The 18,831-nt window shown below is 39.9% G+C and overlaps 1 protein-coding gene across 1 annotated transcript in view; it reads left to right on the forward strand.

Annotated features, from left to right (window-relative positions):
* WARS2 (tryptophanyl tRNA synthetase 2, mitochondrial) overlaps window positions 1-18,831 on the forward strand; it is a 201,064-nt gene that overhangs the window by 62,528 nt on the left and 119,705 nt on the right. Inside the window, exon 2 of the mRNA XM_029578142.1 lies at window positions 1,862-1,943. Coding sequence (XP_029434002.1) covers window positions 1,908-1,943 — 36 coding nt within the window. The 5' untranslated portion in view covers window positions 1,862-1,907. The remainder of the gene's footprint in view (window positions 1-1,861; window positions 1,944-18,831) is intronic.

Raw genomic sequence — 18,831 nt, forward strand, 5'->3', positions numbered from 1 at the left:
ATTGTACAGTGTGTGCTGACTACTCTTGTATTACTCTTACTGGCTAATTTTAAAAAGAACGCGGGTATCAGCACGCGAGCAGAAATACACTGTAATTTTATATCGTACGCACACCTATACACGTATCATTTAAATACCCCTTCCACGCGTAATCTTAAAAGGTGGCTCGAGTAAATGTCCCGTGGATATTGCCACCAGTTTTTCATGTCCTTGGGGGCGGAGAGCACACTGTAAGAGAGACAATATGCCACTATAATATATATTTACCTCTATAAGAGGGGCACTTTCAACAGGGTGGGTTAAGGACTTGAACAAGAAATTGTAAATCGGTTATTTACTCTCTCAGACAATAGAAGGACTGGGGGCACTCCCTGAAGTTAGCAAGTAGCTCATTTAAAACAAATAAGAGAAAATTCTTTTCACTCAATGCATAATTAAGGTCTTGAATTCTTGAGGATATGGTTATGGCAGTTAGTGTAACTGGGTTTAAAAAAGGTTTGGATAAGGTTCTTATGATTTAAATCCACCCTGAGCTAAAAGTACCCAGGGGCAGATTGGCCTATCAGGGGATCGGGTATCCCCCGGTGGGCCGGTGGCTCTAGTCACGTGGTCTGCCAAGCGTGGCTGTGACAGAGCCGCGCTCGGCAGACCACATGGTGTTTCCTGGGCCGGCCGGGGCAGCGAATCCCCAGGCCGGTCGTCATTGGGAGTCCGCCCCTGAAAGTACCCCTCTTATAGTGATAGATGTATATAGTGTCATAGTGTCTCTCTTACAGTGCTCTCTCTCTTCTCCCCTCCCCCTCCCCCTCGAGTGTACATGGTAGTTCAGCAGTCTTGAAAATCCCTAAACCTTGAGATCTCCAGACTTGCTGCTCATCAGGACGAGCAGTAAAGTTCTGCAGACAACATACTGACGCGCGCCATGATCAGCTTTTCTAAAAGTCAGAGTTATGCGCATGACTCTTGGGAATGCCCATGCCCTGCCCCCTTGTTCTTTACGTGAGTATGGGTTTGTACGCCCATATTTCGTGGCTTCCTAAAATTTGCATTCCTTGTGCGCGGCCCACATACGCGTGTATGGGGCTTGTTTTTGCACAAGCAGCGCTTTTAAAATCTACCTGTGGAGTAAATTTTAAGAGCTCAGCGTGTGCAGTGCCAGGAGATACGTGTGTCTCTGGGGCCGGGGAGCACTGCATGGATTTTAAAAAACTCACAAGTATGCGTGTATCTTCCGGTAAGTGCACAAACATTTTTTGGAAAAAAAAAAGGGGGCAGGGTATGGGTGTGGTCTGGGCAGGGCAACAGCATTCCCGGATTTTAGCATTAAAGGAGCGTGTAACTATTTATGCGCACAAGCGTGTGCCAGGGTCAGGGTCCCTATCCGCAGATCTTTACTTCTGCTGTGGATGGTGGGTAACTAATATAATAAAAAAGAAATGAGGCTAGTTAGGGAGGATTGAAGGGTTGGGTCTAAAAGGGTAAAAGGAAGGCAGCTTAATTAGGGGGTTAGGGAGTCCCAGCCTTTACCTGGGTGAACTGGTAATGGACTGGGGAAACTGATAATTGTATTGGCGCATGTATGTAATTGAATCCCCCCCACTTACGTGGTAGAGCTGGCATTTGCGCACACATGCACGTGCCCATATAAAATTGTGCGTGTATGTATGTATGTACTGCCGATTCTATACCATGCATGCATATGTTATGAAATGGCTGCATCCATTCAGGCGAGCCGGCATATGCATATACCTATATATGCCCACCAAGCTGTTTGAAAGTTACCATTCCTGAAGGGGCTCTTGCATTAAAATCTTATAGACAGATGCTGCATTCATATGTATTATTTTATGTATCTCTATAGAGCTTTGCTGTCAGATATCATCCTAAGGAGAGTATGGAGAAACGAGATGGTCCTAAATGAGATGGAGTTGAAAAGTAAACAGGTAAATTGGGAAGTTCCTAAACTTGTTTAGGAAGATGAGCATGGGATTGGCTGATATTCATTTTGAGCAATATAATAATACATTTTAATTAGATTCTTTCTCTTAATAGCTTGGGATGAAAAAAAGATTTAATTTATTACACCTGATTTAGCGTTACAGACATTGGATGAAATGCTAAATTAATATTTTAAATTTTGTTTTGTAATTGCAATATGGAACATTTCTGTAAAGAAACACTGTAGGATGGTTGTTGTGTTAGTCCACTTGAATGTACAGAAATAAAGGTTAACAAACAAATGATATAAGGCGATACTTTTTCATTGGGCTTAATGGATAAGTTTCTTGACATTCCTTTCCTGTCTGGCCCTTGAGGAAGGAAGTGTTAGCTCCCAAAAGCCAGTTAAGAAATTTATCAAGTAAGTCCAATAAAAAGGTATCACCTTATCTTTTTGTTTTTTTTTTATTTATTTGTTAATTTTTGTTTCCATGTATACAAAACAAATAAAAAGCCCAACAGCAATAGAGTGAATGATGGTGGGTTCTTAATGGGTTGCAATATCTTTGATTGAATTTGAAGAATTCTTCACCGTTGATGTTGTACATGAGCTTTTGACACCACACAAGCTCCTTTTCAAGAACATCTTTGAATGATTCTTACACTGAGTCCAACAACACGTATCATAACCTGCAAAAGATTGCATTATTTTCAGGACCAATATGGCTCTTAGAGCTCTGCACTGCATGGATTTGTTGGGCAAAGTCTCCAAATGAATGACAAGGAAATTAAGAGATTTTATTCTTTCCTTGTACATGTTGATTGGTTGATGTTGCACGTTCATCCGCAAGCATGAAAAATATAACCAAAAATAATTTTTGAGTCATGGGTCTTAAGTCTTTTATTTTCAAAATGTTCTTTTTTTTTTTTTGCCATAGACACAAAATGGGAGCAACGCCATTGAATGATGGAGTCCTTTGTAGGACACCCCTACTTGTTGCCACTGTTCCTTTTCATGTTTTTACTTGACTGTTGAACACCAAGGTTTAACACAGTCTGCTGAAACGTTGTTTTTTTTTATTGTTGTGGAGCACCTGGGCAGTTCAATGGGAATAATTTAACCCCACTAAAGTTAGCTAAGCATTTCTGATCACCACTTTCCATTTCATTTCTCAGAGCGTCTTGTTAAGTCTTGTGAAAATCATAGTAATTTGAGTTGTCGTTTGACAGCAACCATGCTTGCTTTCTGAGATTTGGCATAGGAGGTTTGGGGGGGGGAGACAGATCACTAAATTCTTAACATGTTACTGAGGGATCCCTGGATCCCTCAGTAGCGACCCTCTTCTTTCAAACAGAAGAGGGAAAGAGGATGGGGAGGAAATAGACAAAGGTGTTTCCATTATAAAATCTGCTTTGATTTGCGGAAGGGCTTGAAGGGAGGAGAGGTAGCATGCAACAGAATACCCAGTTTTATTGCATGCCGTATATACTGTGATTGAAACACACATTTAATCCTGTACAATTTAGTAACATCAGGGAAGACCACTTAGGATAAAAATGTAACTGTTTGTCTCCAGAACACTTTATTATATATTTTTTTACATTTTAGTCTGGCTATTATGTAGGAAATAGCACATGACAAAGTATGAATTAAATTATTTTGACATATTCCTCAAATGAATACATTCAGCACCTGGGAAAGTATGCTGAAATCCTACAGGGTATGCCCTCCTGAAGTGCGTTATCACACTTTTAAATATTCTTGGACGCAAATAAACCAAGAGGATAACTTTCAAAATTGTTCCTGTGTGCCCATTTACCCGTGGGTATGGGTCCATGCAAAGTTGCTACTTTATTTTACCATCAGCTCGGAAAGGTTATAAAATATAAGTACATATGCATGCACAAATGCTTGCATATGTAAGAACTACGACCCACCCAAGTTTGGACTTATCCAGGAAAGGAGCAGCACTTAGCAGGATAAATCTGAAAAGTGCTACTTGTCCATCTAAATAGTGCTTTTCAGACTTATCTGGGCATGTAAAATAGCTAAGTCTAAACAAAAGCCCTTCATAGCTGGATAAGTTCAAATTTGTTCATCGAAGTATTGGGATAAGTTGGAATTTAGCTAGATAAGTGTGTGCAAAGGATATAACCGCATATTTGTACTTCAAATATTAAAGGGATACATGAATATATATTACTCGTGTTTCGATGCATTTTACCCCCCTGAAAGTCAGCTTTCACATGTGAAAATCTGGGCATTTTCTAACATGCGTGCAGCAATGAAATTACCAGTTTTACCAATTAGTCTGCCAGTTCGCCCAGTCCATCGGCAGCTCATGAAATCCCACCTGGCTCTTCAGCCTCAAGTCGTCAACCCCCATTTCACCTTTACCCAGTTGTTTACAACCACACCTGATACCGAGCAGGAGTAAACATATGCAAGCAAAAGACTTACTCTTTCGGATAGTAGAAGGACTAGGGAGCACTCCATGAAGTTAGCATGGGGCACATTTAAAACTAATCGGAGAAAGTTCTTTTTCACTCAACGCACAATTAAACTCTGGATTTTGTTGTCAGAGGACGTGGTTAGTGCAGTTAGTATAGCTGTGTTTAAAAAAGGATTGGATAAGTTCTTGGAAGAGAAGTCCATTACCTGCTATTAAGTTCACTTAGAGAATAGCCACTGCCATTAGCAATGGTAACATGGAATAGACTTAGTTTTTGGGTACTTGCCAGGTTCTTATGGCCTGGATTGGCCACTGTTGGAAACAGGATGCTGGGCTTGATGGACCCTTGGTCTGACCCAGTATGGCATTTTCTTATGTTCTTATCACATTGGCATATTGTAAAGTTGCGACTTATGAGGTAGATTTTCAAAGGCTAGCGCATGGCCAAACCAGGAGATACATATATGACTTGGATGTACATGGGCCACATGGATTTTAAAAGGTCTGCAGCCACACGCATATCTCCCAGTACGCAGATTAAAAATGTTTTGTGAAAAGGAGTGGGGCATGGGAGTTCCTGATTTTCCCGATGACACTAGCGTGTAACTCTTACGTGCACAAGTACGCGCCGGGGTCCCTATCCACGTATCTTTACTTCAGCTGTGAATGTCAGGTAAAAAGAAAAATAAAAAATATCTTGCCTAGTCAGCGGGGTTTTAAGAGTCAGGGCAGGTAGAGGAAAAGAAAGGCAAGCTAGCTAGGGGAGTATGGGAGTTCTATACTTTAACTGGGTAAACTGGAAATGGCCTGGGGAAATGGGTATTGGCGTCGCCACGCACAACTACTAAAATCCCCCCACTTACATGGTTGAGACCGCATTCACAAGCGCATGGACGTGTTGAAATAAAATCATGCGCACATGTACGCGTGGGTAGCTGATTTTGTAAAACTCACACATAAACGCGTGCATGTTATAAAATTGGTGTATCCACATGCGCGTTCCGGCAAACACGTGCGCACGCGCATCACTTTGAAAGTTACCACATTGATGCGTAAATGTTGGCCCCTCCCTCGGATGCCCCTGGCCCGTCCAGTTTTTGCACACGCAAATTTTCTCGCGGACCCTTATTTACGCTACAGTTTTTAAAATAGCATTCTCTTGCCTGCTATTTCACGCACGCAAGTGCAATTGTTTAGGTGCACTACTTTTGAAAATTCACCTTTAAGTATTTTACTGATGAAATAATGAAAAAAGGGTAAATTTCAATCTTTTTCTTACTGTTTGGTCAACGTAGCCGAGGTGTCGGTATGGATGGAGCTCACTGTGATGTCATCACACATCTTTCAACCTGCTCTGGCATTGGTTAGTGCCACAGGATGGACCTGATTTTACCTCAAAGGATTCTGACACGCAGTCCCATGATGATGACTGGGAAATTACAATATCTGATTCCCCACCTTTCTAGTTTATAGTCAGCCTTTACTACGCTGACTGACCTGGGCTGAGATTTAAAGGTTTTGCCAGGGCACAAGCCTTTCTGTAAGGTTTATCAGAAATGAAGCAAAGAAGGAAGTTGCGTTATAATATTACTGGTTATGGGGGTAACTGAAAAGCCGATAGGAATTCTGCTGCAGTGGTCCTGCTACATTTCGTCGTATGCTTTCACAAAGTTTTTTCTAAATTCCTTTTATTTTCTTTCTGCCCCTTCTATTTGTGGGCTTGAGTTGGATTCTCATCCCTTTCATAGGATTTTTTTTTTTAGCTGATGGTGTTTGTTTGTTTTTTAAATGTATATTATGATTTAGGGATGTATCCTCAATTTATTGTTGAAATACCTTTGTTTTATGGATCTATAAAGTTAAGAAAAGAAGATTAAAAACATCGCTGGTTACATAATGCAAACTTCAGCAGCCAGTCGAAGCATGGTTAGTGCCAATTGTTGATTAACGGCAGAGTCTGAATTTCGGGCTTCCCCAGCCTGCCTTGGGGCCCCACAACAGGTCAGATTTTCAGGATATCCACAAGGAGAATACCATGAGATAAATTTGCATACATTGGAAACCCAGGATATGCTAACTTATCTCATGTTTATTCACTGAGCCCGATTTTCTAACCGGCCAGGTAGGCTTTGAAAATGTGCGTGCCTTGGCATGGCACAGTCGTGTAAATATCCACGTGAACATCCACGCAGATGCTTTCAAAAATCAAAAGGTGCGCATGTAAATGATTTTTCCTGCCCCAGATGCATCCCCGGGAACACCCCACTTCTGCAGATATTGTTATGCATACAACTCCAGCCTCCTGGGGTCATTTTCAAACAGCCCTATTTACATATGTAAATGCTTTTCAGAATTATCCCTATCGTGCGTAACCTGAAAATCTGACTGGCTTGTAGGGTCCACGGGACAGGCTTGCAGAGCCATGGTACTGACTAAATTCATCTGAGGTTCCCCTAAAATATGAAATAAGTTACTTATAACATTGCTGCTGGATAGTAGTTCTCGCTCATTCTGTTAAAAAAAAAAAAAATCAAAGCCTGGCGCCTTCTCCTAGTCATCTCAGCAGAGAATTCTCGCTCTACTGTCTACCTCCCCAAACTCTTTCTGACCACAAGTCCCACAAGATTCACTTACTTATGGGCAATTTCTACCCAAATATTTCTTAATACCTCATGCACCTTACTTTTAATACTATATATATAATTTGCTACACGCAACTAACCCACATCTTTATTGCTACACATTGTATCCCACTCTTACCTAATTTTAGGCATCTCTTGTATTCCAGATGTACCTTCCTGTCACATATCTGTATGTCATACCTGTATATACTTTCCTATGTGATCAGTGTTCTCCTTAAATGTTTATTTATAACATTTATTGACTGCTTATCAACTTTTCTAAGCAGTGTCCATACAAAACCTTTTAAAAACCAAAACAAAAATAGATGCTGTTTCTTTGCAGATAGCACATTCCATTCTGTTGTTAGTACCGAATGTGAGGCTAACAACATCACACATTCCAAATCCAGGGACCAGTCCTAGTGATTTTTCAGAAGTCCACAGCTCATTTAGCCAAAGGGGCCCGAGACAGCAAAGGGCTCAGTGTAGCTTTCTAATAACCTCAGCAGGATCAATGGGTTGGCATGCTGCAACAATGATCTCATTTGATTAAGTTGGCTCTGGAACCAACTGTACCGCGGATCTCTAAGAAGGCGAACAAAAGAAACGCTACTGGTTTATCTGTTCTCCATCTGTCAAGAGGAAGAAAAAATGCTACCAATATCTAAACATGGTCAGAGGCCAGCTTCCTCACGTTAGCAAGGATGCGATGTTGAAGGGAGCCTTTTGATTAATCATGACTTTTTGGCTTCATCCCTCTCCCGTTGCACTTGTAGCACTGATGGCAAATGGAAGAAGTGGGGACCACCGCATTTTTTCTATTTGGTACCATGGACTTATCCAGCTCTCTGGTCACGGTTTAGCTAGATAAGTACTTTCTCCAGTTTCAAGGGACACTCCCCCCCCCCTTCCTGAGTTAAAATGTGTGTTCAGTCTGCGCTGAACGCATATTTTGCAGTCATTTTTTTTTTTAACTCCTGATGCATTTGCATAGCATTAGTTTACTCCATAGGGAGTTTAAAAAAAAAAAAAAAAATCTGGTGCGTTATTTCTGTACGCTGAAATTGAGTGCCCAGATTCTTAGAGGTAGATTGTAAAAGTCCAGCGTGCACATCAATTAGAGGATATGCCCACCAGTCTGGCTTGCTCGCGCCGACCTAATTTTAAAAGTCACCCAGACGTGTGCGTATCTCCCACTGCCCGCACATCTCACTTGATTTCAAAAAAGGGTGTGGACGTTTTGAGCCATGGCCAAGAGATGTGCATGTAAATACATGGCCCAGCACGCATCCAGGTCCTCTGTCATCTAGCTTTACTTCTGCTATGGAGAAGGTGTAATTGCAAGATACAAAAAAAAACAAAAAACCCAAAACTGTCTTTTCAGAGGTGTTAAAGGGTCTGGGGAAACTGGAGAGAGTGCAGGCTATTAAACCAGGGGGGTAGGAAGGACCTGGCTCTTAACTGGATGAACTAGTGGACGAACTGGTGAAACTAGTCATGGCATGGATGCGTGCCAGTTTTAAAATACCCTGACTTATGCGCTAGAAACCTGACTTACACGACTGGGTGCACCCACTTAAAATTGTGCGCCCAGAGGCTATTTTGTAACAAGTGGCAAGTTATAAAATGGTCGCGTATCTGGGCACACTGCAGCCAAAGTGCGCCTGCACGCCGTTCTGAAAGTTACCCTCCCTGTGCACAGATTACTGCATTGGCCTGTCAGAATGCACAGGAATGGAGTTAAAAACCAGGGCACAGGAAAAAAAACAAAACCCCCAGTCCTGGCTCTCATCCCATCCCTGTATGTAAGTGCTCTTGGACATGGCAGCCCACCATAATCTCCCCATTTTTACCTAATGCATAGACGTTTTTTTTCCATTTCTCCGTTGACTGAAGTGAAGTGAAGCTGATCTAAAGTGGAGTTTGCTGGTTATTCCATACAATGCCTTGTGCTTAATAAGGGGCACCCGTTTCTGTAGTGCTTTCCAGATTGTCTGCCCCTTGAACTCACGACGGCTGCTGCATTTCGGGGGGGAAATTCTGCCCCACTAGATGTCAGTATCATTTAAGGAACTTGCAAACCGCAGGCTCTTGAGCTCCCATTGCAAAAAAAAAAAAAAAGACAGTGCAGAGCTCCGGGGGAAAAAAAAAATTGGCAAGTCCAGCCAAAATGTGAGCCCTTCACGTTCCAGCTGAAGTCAGAGAAATGTAAACCAGATGCAGCAAGTGTGACTGCAGATGAATCCAAAAATAATCCGATTATTTTCACAAGCTACCAGTGAAGTGTTGGGATAAATAAAATGTATCCAACACTTCCTCGCTTATCTAAACTCTTTCCTTGGCAATCATTTGGAAGAAGCTTTCAGCTCTTTGTGCCTAATGCCAAGACAAGTTTCATAAACACTTTTTTTGTTCTGCATATTTCACAGTGAGTTTCTCTTATTCTTTCTAGTGCAGAACACTAGGAAGCAAGGGGAAAATCAGACAAGAGCAGAAGTAAAACACGATCCTCAAGGCTGGATAGGTCCTTTAACATCTTTTATGTTGGTATCTCAACTTACAAAGATTTCTCCTAGGGGCTCTCTTTAAAGAATAGTTACTTCAAACCCCTGAAACTGATGTCCTCTTTCTGGACCTGCACTACAAACTGTCGCAACCCAAGGTCAGACTCCAACCAGGTCAGCTGGATTTGAGAGAGCTTGAATGTTCAGAGTTTACCTCCAGGTCTACTAGGAAAATCTGGCAAACTTTGCCAAGTGTATTTGGGCAAAATCTGAAGCAGATTTGCCTATTTGTAGAAATCTCCAATGGCTTTTTCACCAACAAGAAAGTTAAATTGAACTAACTTTGCAAATCTGAAAAAGTTTAATGGGTTTATTGAATTAGTTCATTAACTTTTTTTTGACCTAGGGTGATGTTAGGTTAGCTAGTTTTGGGTTTTAAACGCTCATTCTCAATCATCATCATTATTTATTTACTCATAGATTACAATTTCAGGTGCACAAGGAATAAAATTTGATTACAATCACATGCAAGCACCACAATAATTAAAACTTGCATGCAATTTGTATATCAATACAAGCGAAACCCCCTCCCAAAATTAAAAGGTCCAGTTGGACCAATAACTCTTAAAATGTTGAGCGCACCACACTCCTTGTTGTTTAAGGAGGAAAAGACACAGAGCAGGCTAATCTAATTCACCAAAAATCCAAGTATAGCTACCACTCACCCTCCCATTGAAGGACACTAAGGAATTCCATATTTTGGAGTCACCTTATGCCTCACCTAAACATATTAAAAACCCAAGTTGGGGGGGGGGGGGTTCAGTTTGGAGAAGAGACGACTGAGGGGGGATATGATAGAAATCTACAAAATCATGAAAGGACTTGAACAAGTTAATGTAAATCGGTTATTTACTCTCTCAGACCATGGTAGGACCAGGAGGAACACCATGAAGTTAGCAAGTAGCTCATTTAAAACAAATCCAAGAAAATTCTTTTTCACTCAGAGCATAGTTAAGCTCTAGAATTCATTGCCAGAGGATGTGGTTACAGCAATTAGTGTAACTGTGTTTAAAAAAGGTTTGGATAAGTTCCTAGAGGAAAAATCCATAAACTGCTATTACTTATTAAGCAATAGTAGCTTGAGATTTATTTAACGTTTGGGTACTTGCCAAGTACGTGTGACTTGGATTGGCCACTTTGGAAACAGGATACTTGGACCCTTGGTCTGACCCAGTATGGCCTATTTTATGTTCTTATGTCCATATCCTTTCTGAGCTTAGGGTAATTCTGTTGTCATCTCTCTGGACAATGATTTCTGAAGCTGGGGTGCTGCAACCAAGGTAACCCTTTCTCTTGTTTTTGCTTGCCTCTGCTTCCCATAGCGAGGGAATAGAAAGAGAAAGGCTTCCTGGTATGACCAACAGTCCCTTGTGTACTGATACCAGATTAATCGCTCTTTTAAACACAAAGGACCCTTTCCTCTCTATGCCCTGGTTACTCTGGTCTCTGGACTTTGAGCAGGACTGCAAACCAAAATGTACTGTCATGGGGGCTTCTAAAAAGAACCACAAAACTGGACTGCGTAAAACAAACCATTCCTGTTTATACTGGACCATCTGGTCCGCTTACTCTACAACTACTGCTAAACATTATAGAAATATCTAACAGATGGATCAGTGTGGCTTAAGCATTATGGATACGTAATCAATGCTGAACCCCTGTTGGACTTTTATTTTTTTTTTTTTCACCTGCTCATCTGGTGCCCACCTGTGACTTGCTGAAAACACATTAGGTTGTAGTGCAGGAGTTTGAGATCAAAGCTGGGCCTTGTAAATTTTATTTTGCCCCTTTAAGTAAATGTTCTTAAGATAAATGCAGCAGCAAAGAATAAAAAAAAATCAATCATAAATAAGTACAGATGGTTTAAAAAAAATGCTCAGATAGGTGAGATAATACTCAAATATGTTTTACATTAGACGAGGCCCAGTGTGCAAAACATTTCCACACCATAGGTAGGTGTGAATAGGCTCTAGTGAGCTTTTCTACATATGCATGGGTTTTCACAATGACCAACACATTTGTGCTAGAAATAGCTATTAAACGATTTGTCTGACATGAGCTCCCTCTTGGAGCAGAGAATAGACTTACAGTGGAGGTGGTAAAAGCCAAACCAATGGTAGAATTCAAGCATGCATGGGACAGACAACAAAGGGACCTTATTGGTGAGGAAAGGAGGAAGACCATAGATTACATAAGACCTAGAGCAGCCCAGCAGGCAGGAACATATAGACAGACAGGGACCATTTTTTCCACCCAAGCTGCTGACATCTTCTATGTTTCTATGCCTGGAGACAGAATAGTAATGCATGCAGCGGAAGTGACTGAGTTTACAACAGTAGACAAAGATCAAGACTTCAGAGAATAATTGTCAGAGGACAGTCATTGGCTGGCCAACCAGCTTCAACTTATCAGCCCCAGGCAGGAGGATTCTGGCTTCTCAACTTCAATTTCAAAATTTTAAAACAAGAAGCTGATCTTGGTTCAAAATGGTAGGAGCAAGGAAAACAGGATTGACATAGCTTATCTGGATTGCGTTAAGCAGTCTGATAGGTTGCCCCGTGAAAGACAAAGTTTCTTATTGCAAGAGATGGAGTTTAGCGGTAACATTTGCTAGCGGGCAAACAACTGGCTGAAGGGGAGGCACCGGTAGGTCACAGTTAATGGTACAAATTGAAGTTGGAATAAGTTAATAAGTAGGGTCCTACAGAGTTTAACATTTGTATTAATGATATGGAAATGGAATGTTGACAAACCATGTTACACTCTTTAAATGCACCGAAGGACTCATTGATTTTACAGATTGATATATATATATATATATATATATATATATATATATATATATATACTGTATCTATACCCAAGGCAATTGGGCAGAGACGTGTCAGATTCGACTTAATGTAGACAGGAGCAGGCGTGTGCAATTCATGGTGGCAGTACTTGTTGACACTGTCCAGGGAAAAGGAAGACCTGAGCATCTTACTTCATAATAAAATAAGTAAGGTGTATAAAGTCAAGCAGCAACAGCAAGCAAGGCTTGGCATATGTTGGCAAGCTTAAAACCGGATGATTGGACAGAAGGAACAAAGAGATTTTCTTTCCATTGAGTAAGGCCCTTGTCATGTCACATTGGGTGTATGGGTTGCAATCTACGTTATCCATCCTTAAAACAGGATATCCAAATGTTAGAAACGTTCAGGGTGTGACACCAGGTTAATAAAAAAAGAATCTCAAGGTTTTGTGTTTGCTGGAAGGATCTTCAAGGTGGGATTGTTTACCTGAGAAAGAGATGATCTTGGAAGGATTTCTAACAGGATCTTTTTACCAAAGCAACAAAAAAGGGGACATCCCCTCAGGATAAGAAGTAATATATTGCACCACCTTCAGAGGAAGAGATGGGCATCCAGAAATACGGGATAGTGTCCAGTGGGGCACAACTCTGGTCCTTACGTTTTCAGACTGTCCTATCTAGAAGGAATATTTTCTATGTAGTGGAGCTGAGAACCAGATTAATTTTCATAGCTTGCCTCCCCAGAAAACCAGACCTTGTGCTTTAACTTTATATGTAAATAGTATCTGTAAAACATGATTTATATCTGTCAAAAAATCTGTGAACAATTCTCACCATGTTACTGGCATAGAAAACTGCTGCATATTTGCACAGCTACTTAGCATATAAGCTTGAGAGGTCTGGCAAATGACGCTGCCTTCTGAGCACCACAACTCTAATATGTTTCTTCACGAGGACTAGGACTGTGCCCTATATTACACTAAGCAGGGGTTAAGGACAAAAAAAAAACAAAACAACGCAGGCAAAAGTATTACTTGGAAGTCCATTCCATAAGTATTCTCCTATGAGCAATGACCCAGTGCCCTGTTGGCAGTAATTCTGCCAACTGGTTAATGTGCTAGTGCCCGATCAGAAGAGAGATGTGAAGGCAGCATGTAGACCAGTAGTGCCGGCCAGTGCAGCATGGCTAGGATGGATAGCACTTTGGGAAGCCCCTCCCCCACCCCCCATCCATTTATCAAGCTGTGTTAAACGTGACGACAGCAGCAGAACCCAGATGGAATTCCATTCCGCCAATGATCCAGCGATGGAAAATCCTCTTGTCTCGCTACATTTCTCTCCGCACAGCTGTCTGCATGGTGCTGATTTTCTTCCCCTGCTCTCTAGAGGGAATTCTGCCAGGAAACCTACTCGCCCCTCTCTGGGCTCTTCTCCCTCTCTTTCTCGGTCTGATCTGAAGGAAATGAATACAGCAATGTGGCATTTTATTACACGGCTCACAAAACAATAGATCATATGTCTACATATGTCACATTGTGCAGTATTTTCTCTTTCTACAACTTCAGAAAATGTTTTAGTCGCATGCATCTAAGACTAAAACTGTGAAGGATTTCAAAGGGGCATGGGATAAACATTGTGGATCCCTAAAAGGCTAGAGGATGGGAATAAATAAAAAAGCTTAACCTGTTCCCAAGCAGTTACCTCCTTGGGAAGCTTGCTGGGCAGACTAGATGGACCATTTTTCTGCCGTCATTACTATGTTACTATGATCTTGTATACACATATAGATTTTGGTTTAATGTTCATGGAACTTGCTCAAACATAGGCATGGGATAAACTTTGACTGGAACAGGTACATTTTGCTTCAGTTTTATTTGCTTAATTTAGTGCTGATTTACATAATGTGTATTCTCCTTGAAACATGCAGTCTTTGGACCTTGAAAAATATGTATACAGTACACATTAGAAACTGCACATTTTTTTCATTTTATAATTTATTTATTTATAATAATTTATATACTGATATTCTGAACACAATCATAACAGTTCACAATATAAATATTAATAATAAATTACATGCAAATTAAAGGAATGATCATAAAACCAGAGAAGAGCAAAAAATTCAAATAAAATCCTTAATAAAACAAGCAATTACAGTAAACAACTTAAAATTAAACATAAAACCTAAATATAAAATCAATAAACATATTCATGAAACCTCTTTTCATCTTGTGATAGTCCAGCAATCAGCTCTGTCTTAAATTTAATAGCACAAATTTTAGATGTAACTACATCTAATTGAGTAAAATAATTGTGCCATTTGTTTCAATTTTGTTTGGCTCTCTTTAAATGGGATGAGTTTGAACTTATTTACCATATTTTGAGAGCAATTTGGCTCTGAATTAATGCCGCTGTGCCATCCACTTAAAATGAACAAATGATTGTGGAAATCCTTGGTTTACTCTGGCCATGGGGATCAAGTGAGCTGCTGAAGGTCTGCAGCAGCTGGCTGCTGGTGGCCCTGGAATTCCCCCATTGGACAGCACTATAATGAAGGGTAACAAAAAAAATGTTTCCTGATGACAGCTGCAAATGTATAGGATATTATTTGATGCTAATGCTTAGTAAAGGCATTTGTTGAAAATGGGGCTGTTGAAACTGTGGACAAAACCCAGAAATGTGCATATATTGGATATACAGCTACATGGAATTTAACTGCATGTGGGAGGGATTTGACTGTGGAAGAGGGAGGGGGACTTCTATGAAAAGGCTGAGTTATACAAGCTAGCACTGCTTACAAACAAGTACAAGCTCAAGGTGGACCATGGGGGGGTGAGATATGTACTAGTTATCTAATCAAAGAGTCAGCACCATCCTAATGAAGAAAATGATATGTACAACTGAATACCACAAATGTGATTATAAGTAACAAACCTGTTGCTCCTTGCAATGGAAACCCCAAAAACTGTTAGCCAAAGGATATGAAAATTTCAATAATTCTAGGCACTTCAAAAGAAATTCTCTGTAAAACAAAATCTATTGGGTACATTCTGCTTGAAAGCCAATACATCTGGGTTCCAAAAGCAGTTTGGAGCTGGAGCGGTCTCTCATCTCATCTAGAGTTTATATATTGCCTTTCTGGTCCATCAAAGGGCCACCCAATGCAGTTTACAACAAATAAAAAAAAGTAAATATTAAATACATTATAAATATATAGTCACATATTGGATAAATAATGCATAATCAAATGCATCAAAATCAAATACTAAAATACATAATCATATCCAAAAATGTACATAATCCAATACATAATTAAAAATATTTAAAAACACAGTACTTAATAAATGGCAATATATAAAAACTCCAACCACCACATGACCTGGTCAGTCCCCTTCTGCCACAAAGGATCTTGAAAAGTCAATACATTGTCATTAAAAACAATATAAAATCAATAATAAATACTGCATCAATGCAGATTAGAATGCAAAATTGTGGCATATATTTCAGTTTACCCATAAATTATGGATATGTAACCAATTCATATTACAAAAAGATCTTTAATGGTGAAGCTGGCTGTAGGAATGGGATGCATTGTGCCCAGTACCCTGACCTTTTGATGACTTTATGCATGGAGTTTTCTTAAAGGTCATATCTGGATGGTTTGTATAATATTGGCTTGTGAAGGTAGTTTATTGGGGTCTGCATGGAAAAGTTGCACTGCTAATTAATTTGAATTTAGTGTTTAATAAAGAAACATTTTAAGGATAACTTTCAAACAGCTGAACAAGGCAGCGTATATGCATGTGTATGGCCACCATGCAGTTTTCCCGTATTGTTTCTTAACCCGCATGCATGTATCTTCAGCCTGCAACGTACACCCGTATGTGTTTATACATGAATACATGCATGACATTGAATGTGCGTACTTTTCCTATCTATTTTTTAAATGCATGCATGTATATTTTAAGTGCAAAAGTAATGTAGGATTTATATATGTCCCGATTTACAAGTGCACGTAAATGAAATTAACTAGTTTAACCAATTAGTCCACCAGTTTAGCCAGTCCTCCAAATCATTGAGACTCTCCTGATTCTTCAGCCTGAACTTCCCCCAGTTCACGCAGACCTGCACGATAAACACCAGATAATTAGCAGCTGTAAAAATACACGTTGGCAAATGTACACATGTAAGTGTCTTTTAAAATAGCAATTTACATGTGCAAGTATTGGCCCAGCCCCAGAATGCCTCGAGACTGTCTCTTTTTTACATGCGTATGTGTACGTGCGAAAGTGGAAATACGCACATATTTTTTATTTTTAGAAAATTCAGATATGAGAGTAGAAGCTACTTATGCTCGTATACTCATATGTTTCTTTTTATGTGCATAACATTTTGAAAATTCATCTGTTTGTGTAGGTTAAGTATTTGGAGCGCTATTAGTTTTGTTTTCAGATTTTATGTAATCAATACATTCATTTTTGCTTGATAATTTCTATTAGACTGCCTGCCTTTATTATTATAATCTAGTCCATATCCATAAACGCCTATAGGCATTGTACTCCTCTACCAACGAGAATGGGCAAGAGCTATTCCTATATCTATGTGACAGGAATCTTGGTTTCACGCTTACGTTTTCCTGTTCTTCTGGTTTGTCTCTGGCTTACAATTCTGTGCCTGTTCTTCAAGTTATTGAATTATCCATACAATGTACAATGCCATAACAAATCAGCCACTAAAACTTCAAGATCAACCAGCAGACCACATTGTTCCTGTCTGCAGAGCGAGGTTTGATTTTTATAGGACGCTGTAACTGAAAACTTGTGAAAGCTTGGCGCTTTAACCAGGCCTTTCCCTAGATCCCACAGCAGAGACTCATTCTCCAGTCTTCCTGACTGTGAATCCCACAAGGTTCTCCCGCTTCCAGGCTATCTCTTTGCAACTAGTTCTTAATATCTCTCACACTACTGGTGTTTTAGCTTACTTCTTAACTATATTGTATCTATGTTTCCTAATGTACCCCACTTCTTATTTATTTACAGTTGTTTATATACTGCCCCTCCAGGCAAAGGAGATTGGGGTAGTTTACAATTAAAACTTTTCATAATACGTTGTTGACCTCATATGTGTGCATTATACTTACATATCCAGTGGCTTGGGCCTAGCTTTAGGAAAAGTCAGAATATCAAATGCTTATAAATAAATCCTGAAGAAATAATTTAAAACAATCTAAAGTAGATTTCATCAAACTAGAGCTACCTCAGATTCTTCAAAAATATGAATTACATTTTTCAATTTAGAAAATCAAAACATAAGAAAAGCCATGCTGAGTCAGACCAAAGTCCATTGAGCCCAGCATCCTGTCTCCAAACGTGGCCAATCCAGGGACAGCAATGGCTTTCTTTAGTCTACCTGGCTAATAATGTGTTATGGACTTTTCCTCCAGGAACTTGCACAAACCTCTTTTAACCTTAATCACATCCTCTGGTAACAGATTTTCTGCAAAACATCTGAAGGATTTCCCCAGTGAATCTGGGGAAATCTTCAATTGCCACCACAGTACAATGACCATATTACAGGAACACTTGCTGAACTCCACTGACTTCCAATTGAACAAAGAATACAATATAAAGCACTTTGTATAATCCATAAACTAATCCACGATGATAAAGCCGACTGGCTTAACACGGCACTGCACGTGCATGTACCACAAAGAAACCTGAGATCTGCAAATAAAGCTCTACTAACTGTCCCCTTTGTCAAATCAGCACATCTCACGCAAGTAAGGGAAAGAGCACTGTCACTGGCTGGTCCTGTACTCTGGAATATCATGCCTCTCGAAATAAGACTACAGACAAATCTGAAATTATTCAAAACTAATCTGAAAACCTGGCTTTTTAAACAAGCATTTTATAAAGAAAAGGAGAAAAATAGTCGAGCGATAAGGATGCACCAAGCTAGAAGTTTTTAGTAACCTACATAAGCATATTAATGTTAAAATCAAACTGCCTAATTTGTTCCTAACAATCAGGTTTAATTTACACACCTAGTTTATTATTTTACATTGTTACCGTACTATGATGGCACACAAGTAATTTGTAATCTATACCACCCATATTTCTCTTTATCATGCCCTTCTGTAAACCGTTGTGATGGTATTTAATTTAACGACGGTATAGAAATTTTTTTTTAAATAAATAAAATAGTTCAGATATGAAAAGTGTTTTCTCTGCATCTCCAAGCAATAGCTGGCAAACTGTAATATTCACCACCTGCAAAGCAAATCTGACCCTTCTAAAATGATATTCACCACGAGCCTAATATTTGTCAGCCGATGCTTGGCTAAGCTTGACCGTTACTCGTCATTTAGAGGGTCTCTAAGCTTTTCCAGTACAGACTTCTATGACCCCCGCGTTACAATGATTCCATCATATTCCAACAAGAGTTATCCGTGCAGAAGTTGTTTG

Source organism: Rhinatrema bivittatum, chromosome 15 (genome assembly GCF_901001135.1).
Source record: "Rhinatrema bivittatum chromosome 15, aRhiBiv1.1, whole genome shotgun sequence".
Classification (NCBI taxonomy): domain Eukaryota; kingdom Metazoa; phylum Chordata; class Amphibia; order Gymnophiona; family Rhinatrematidae; genus Rhinatrema; species Rhinatrema bivittatum.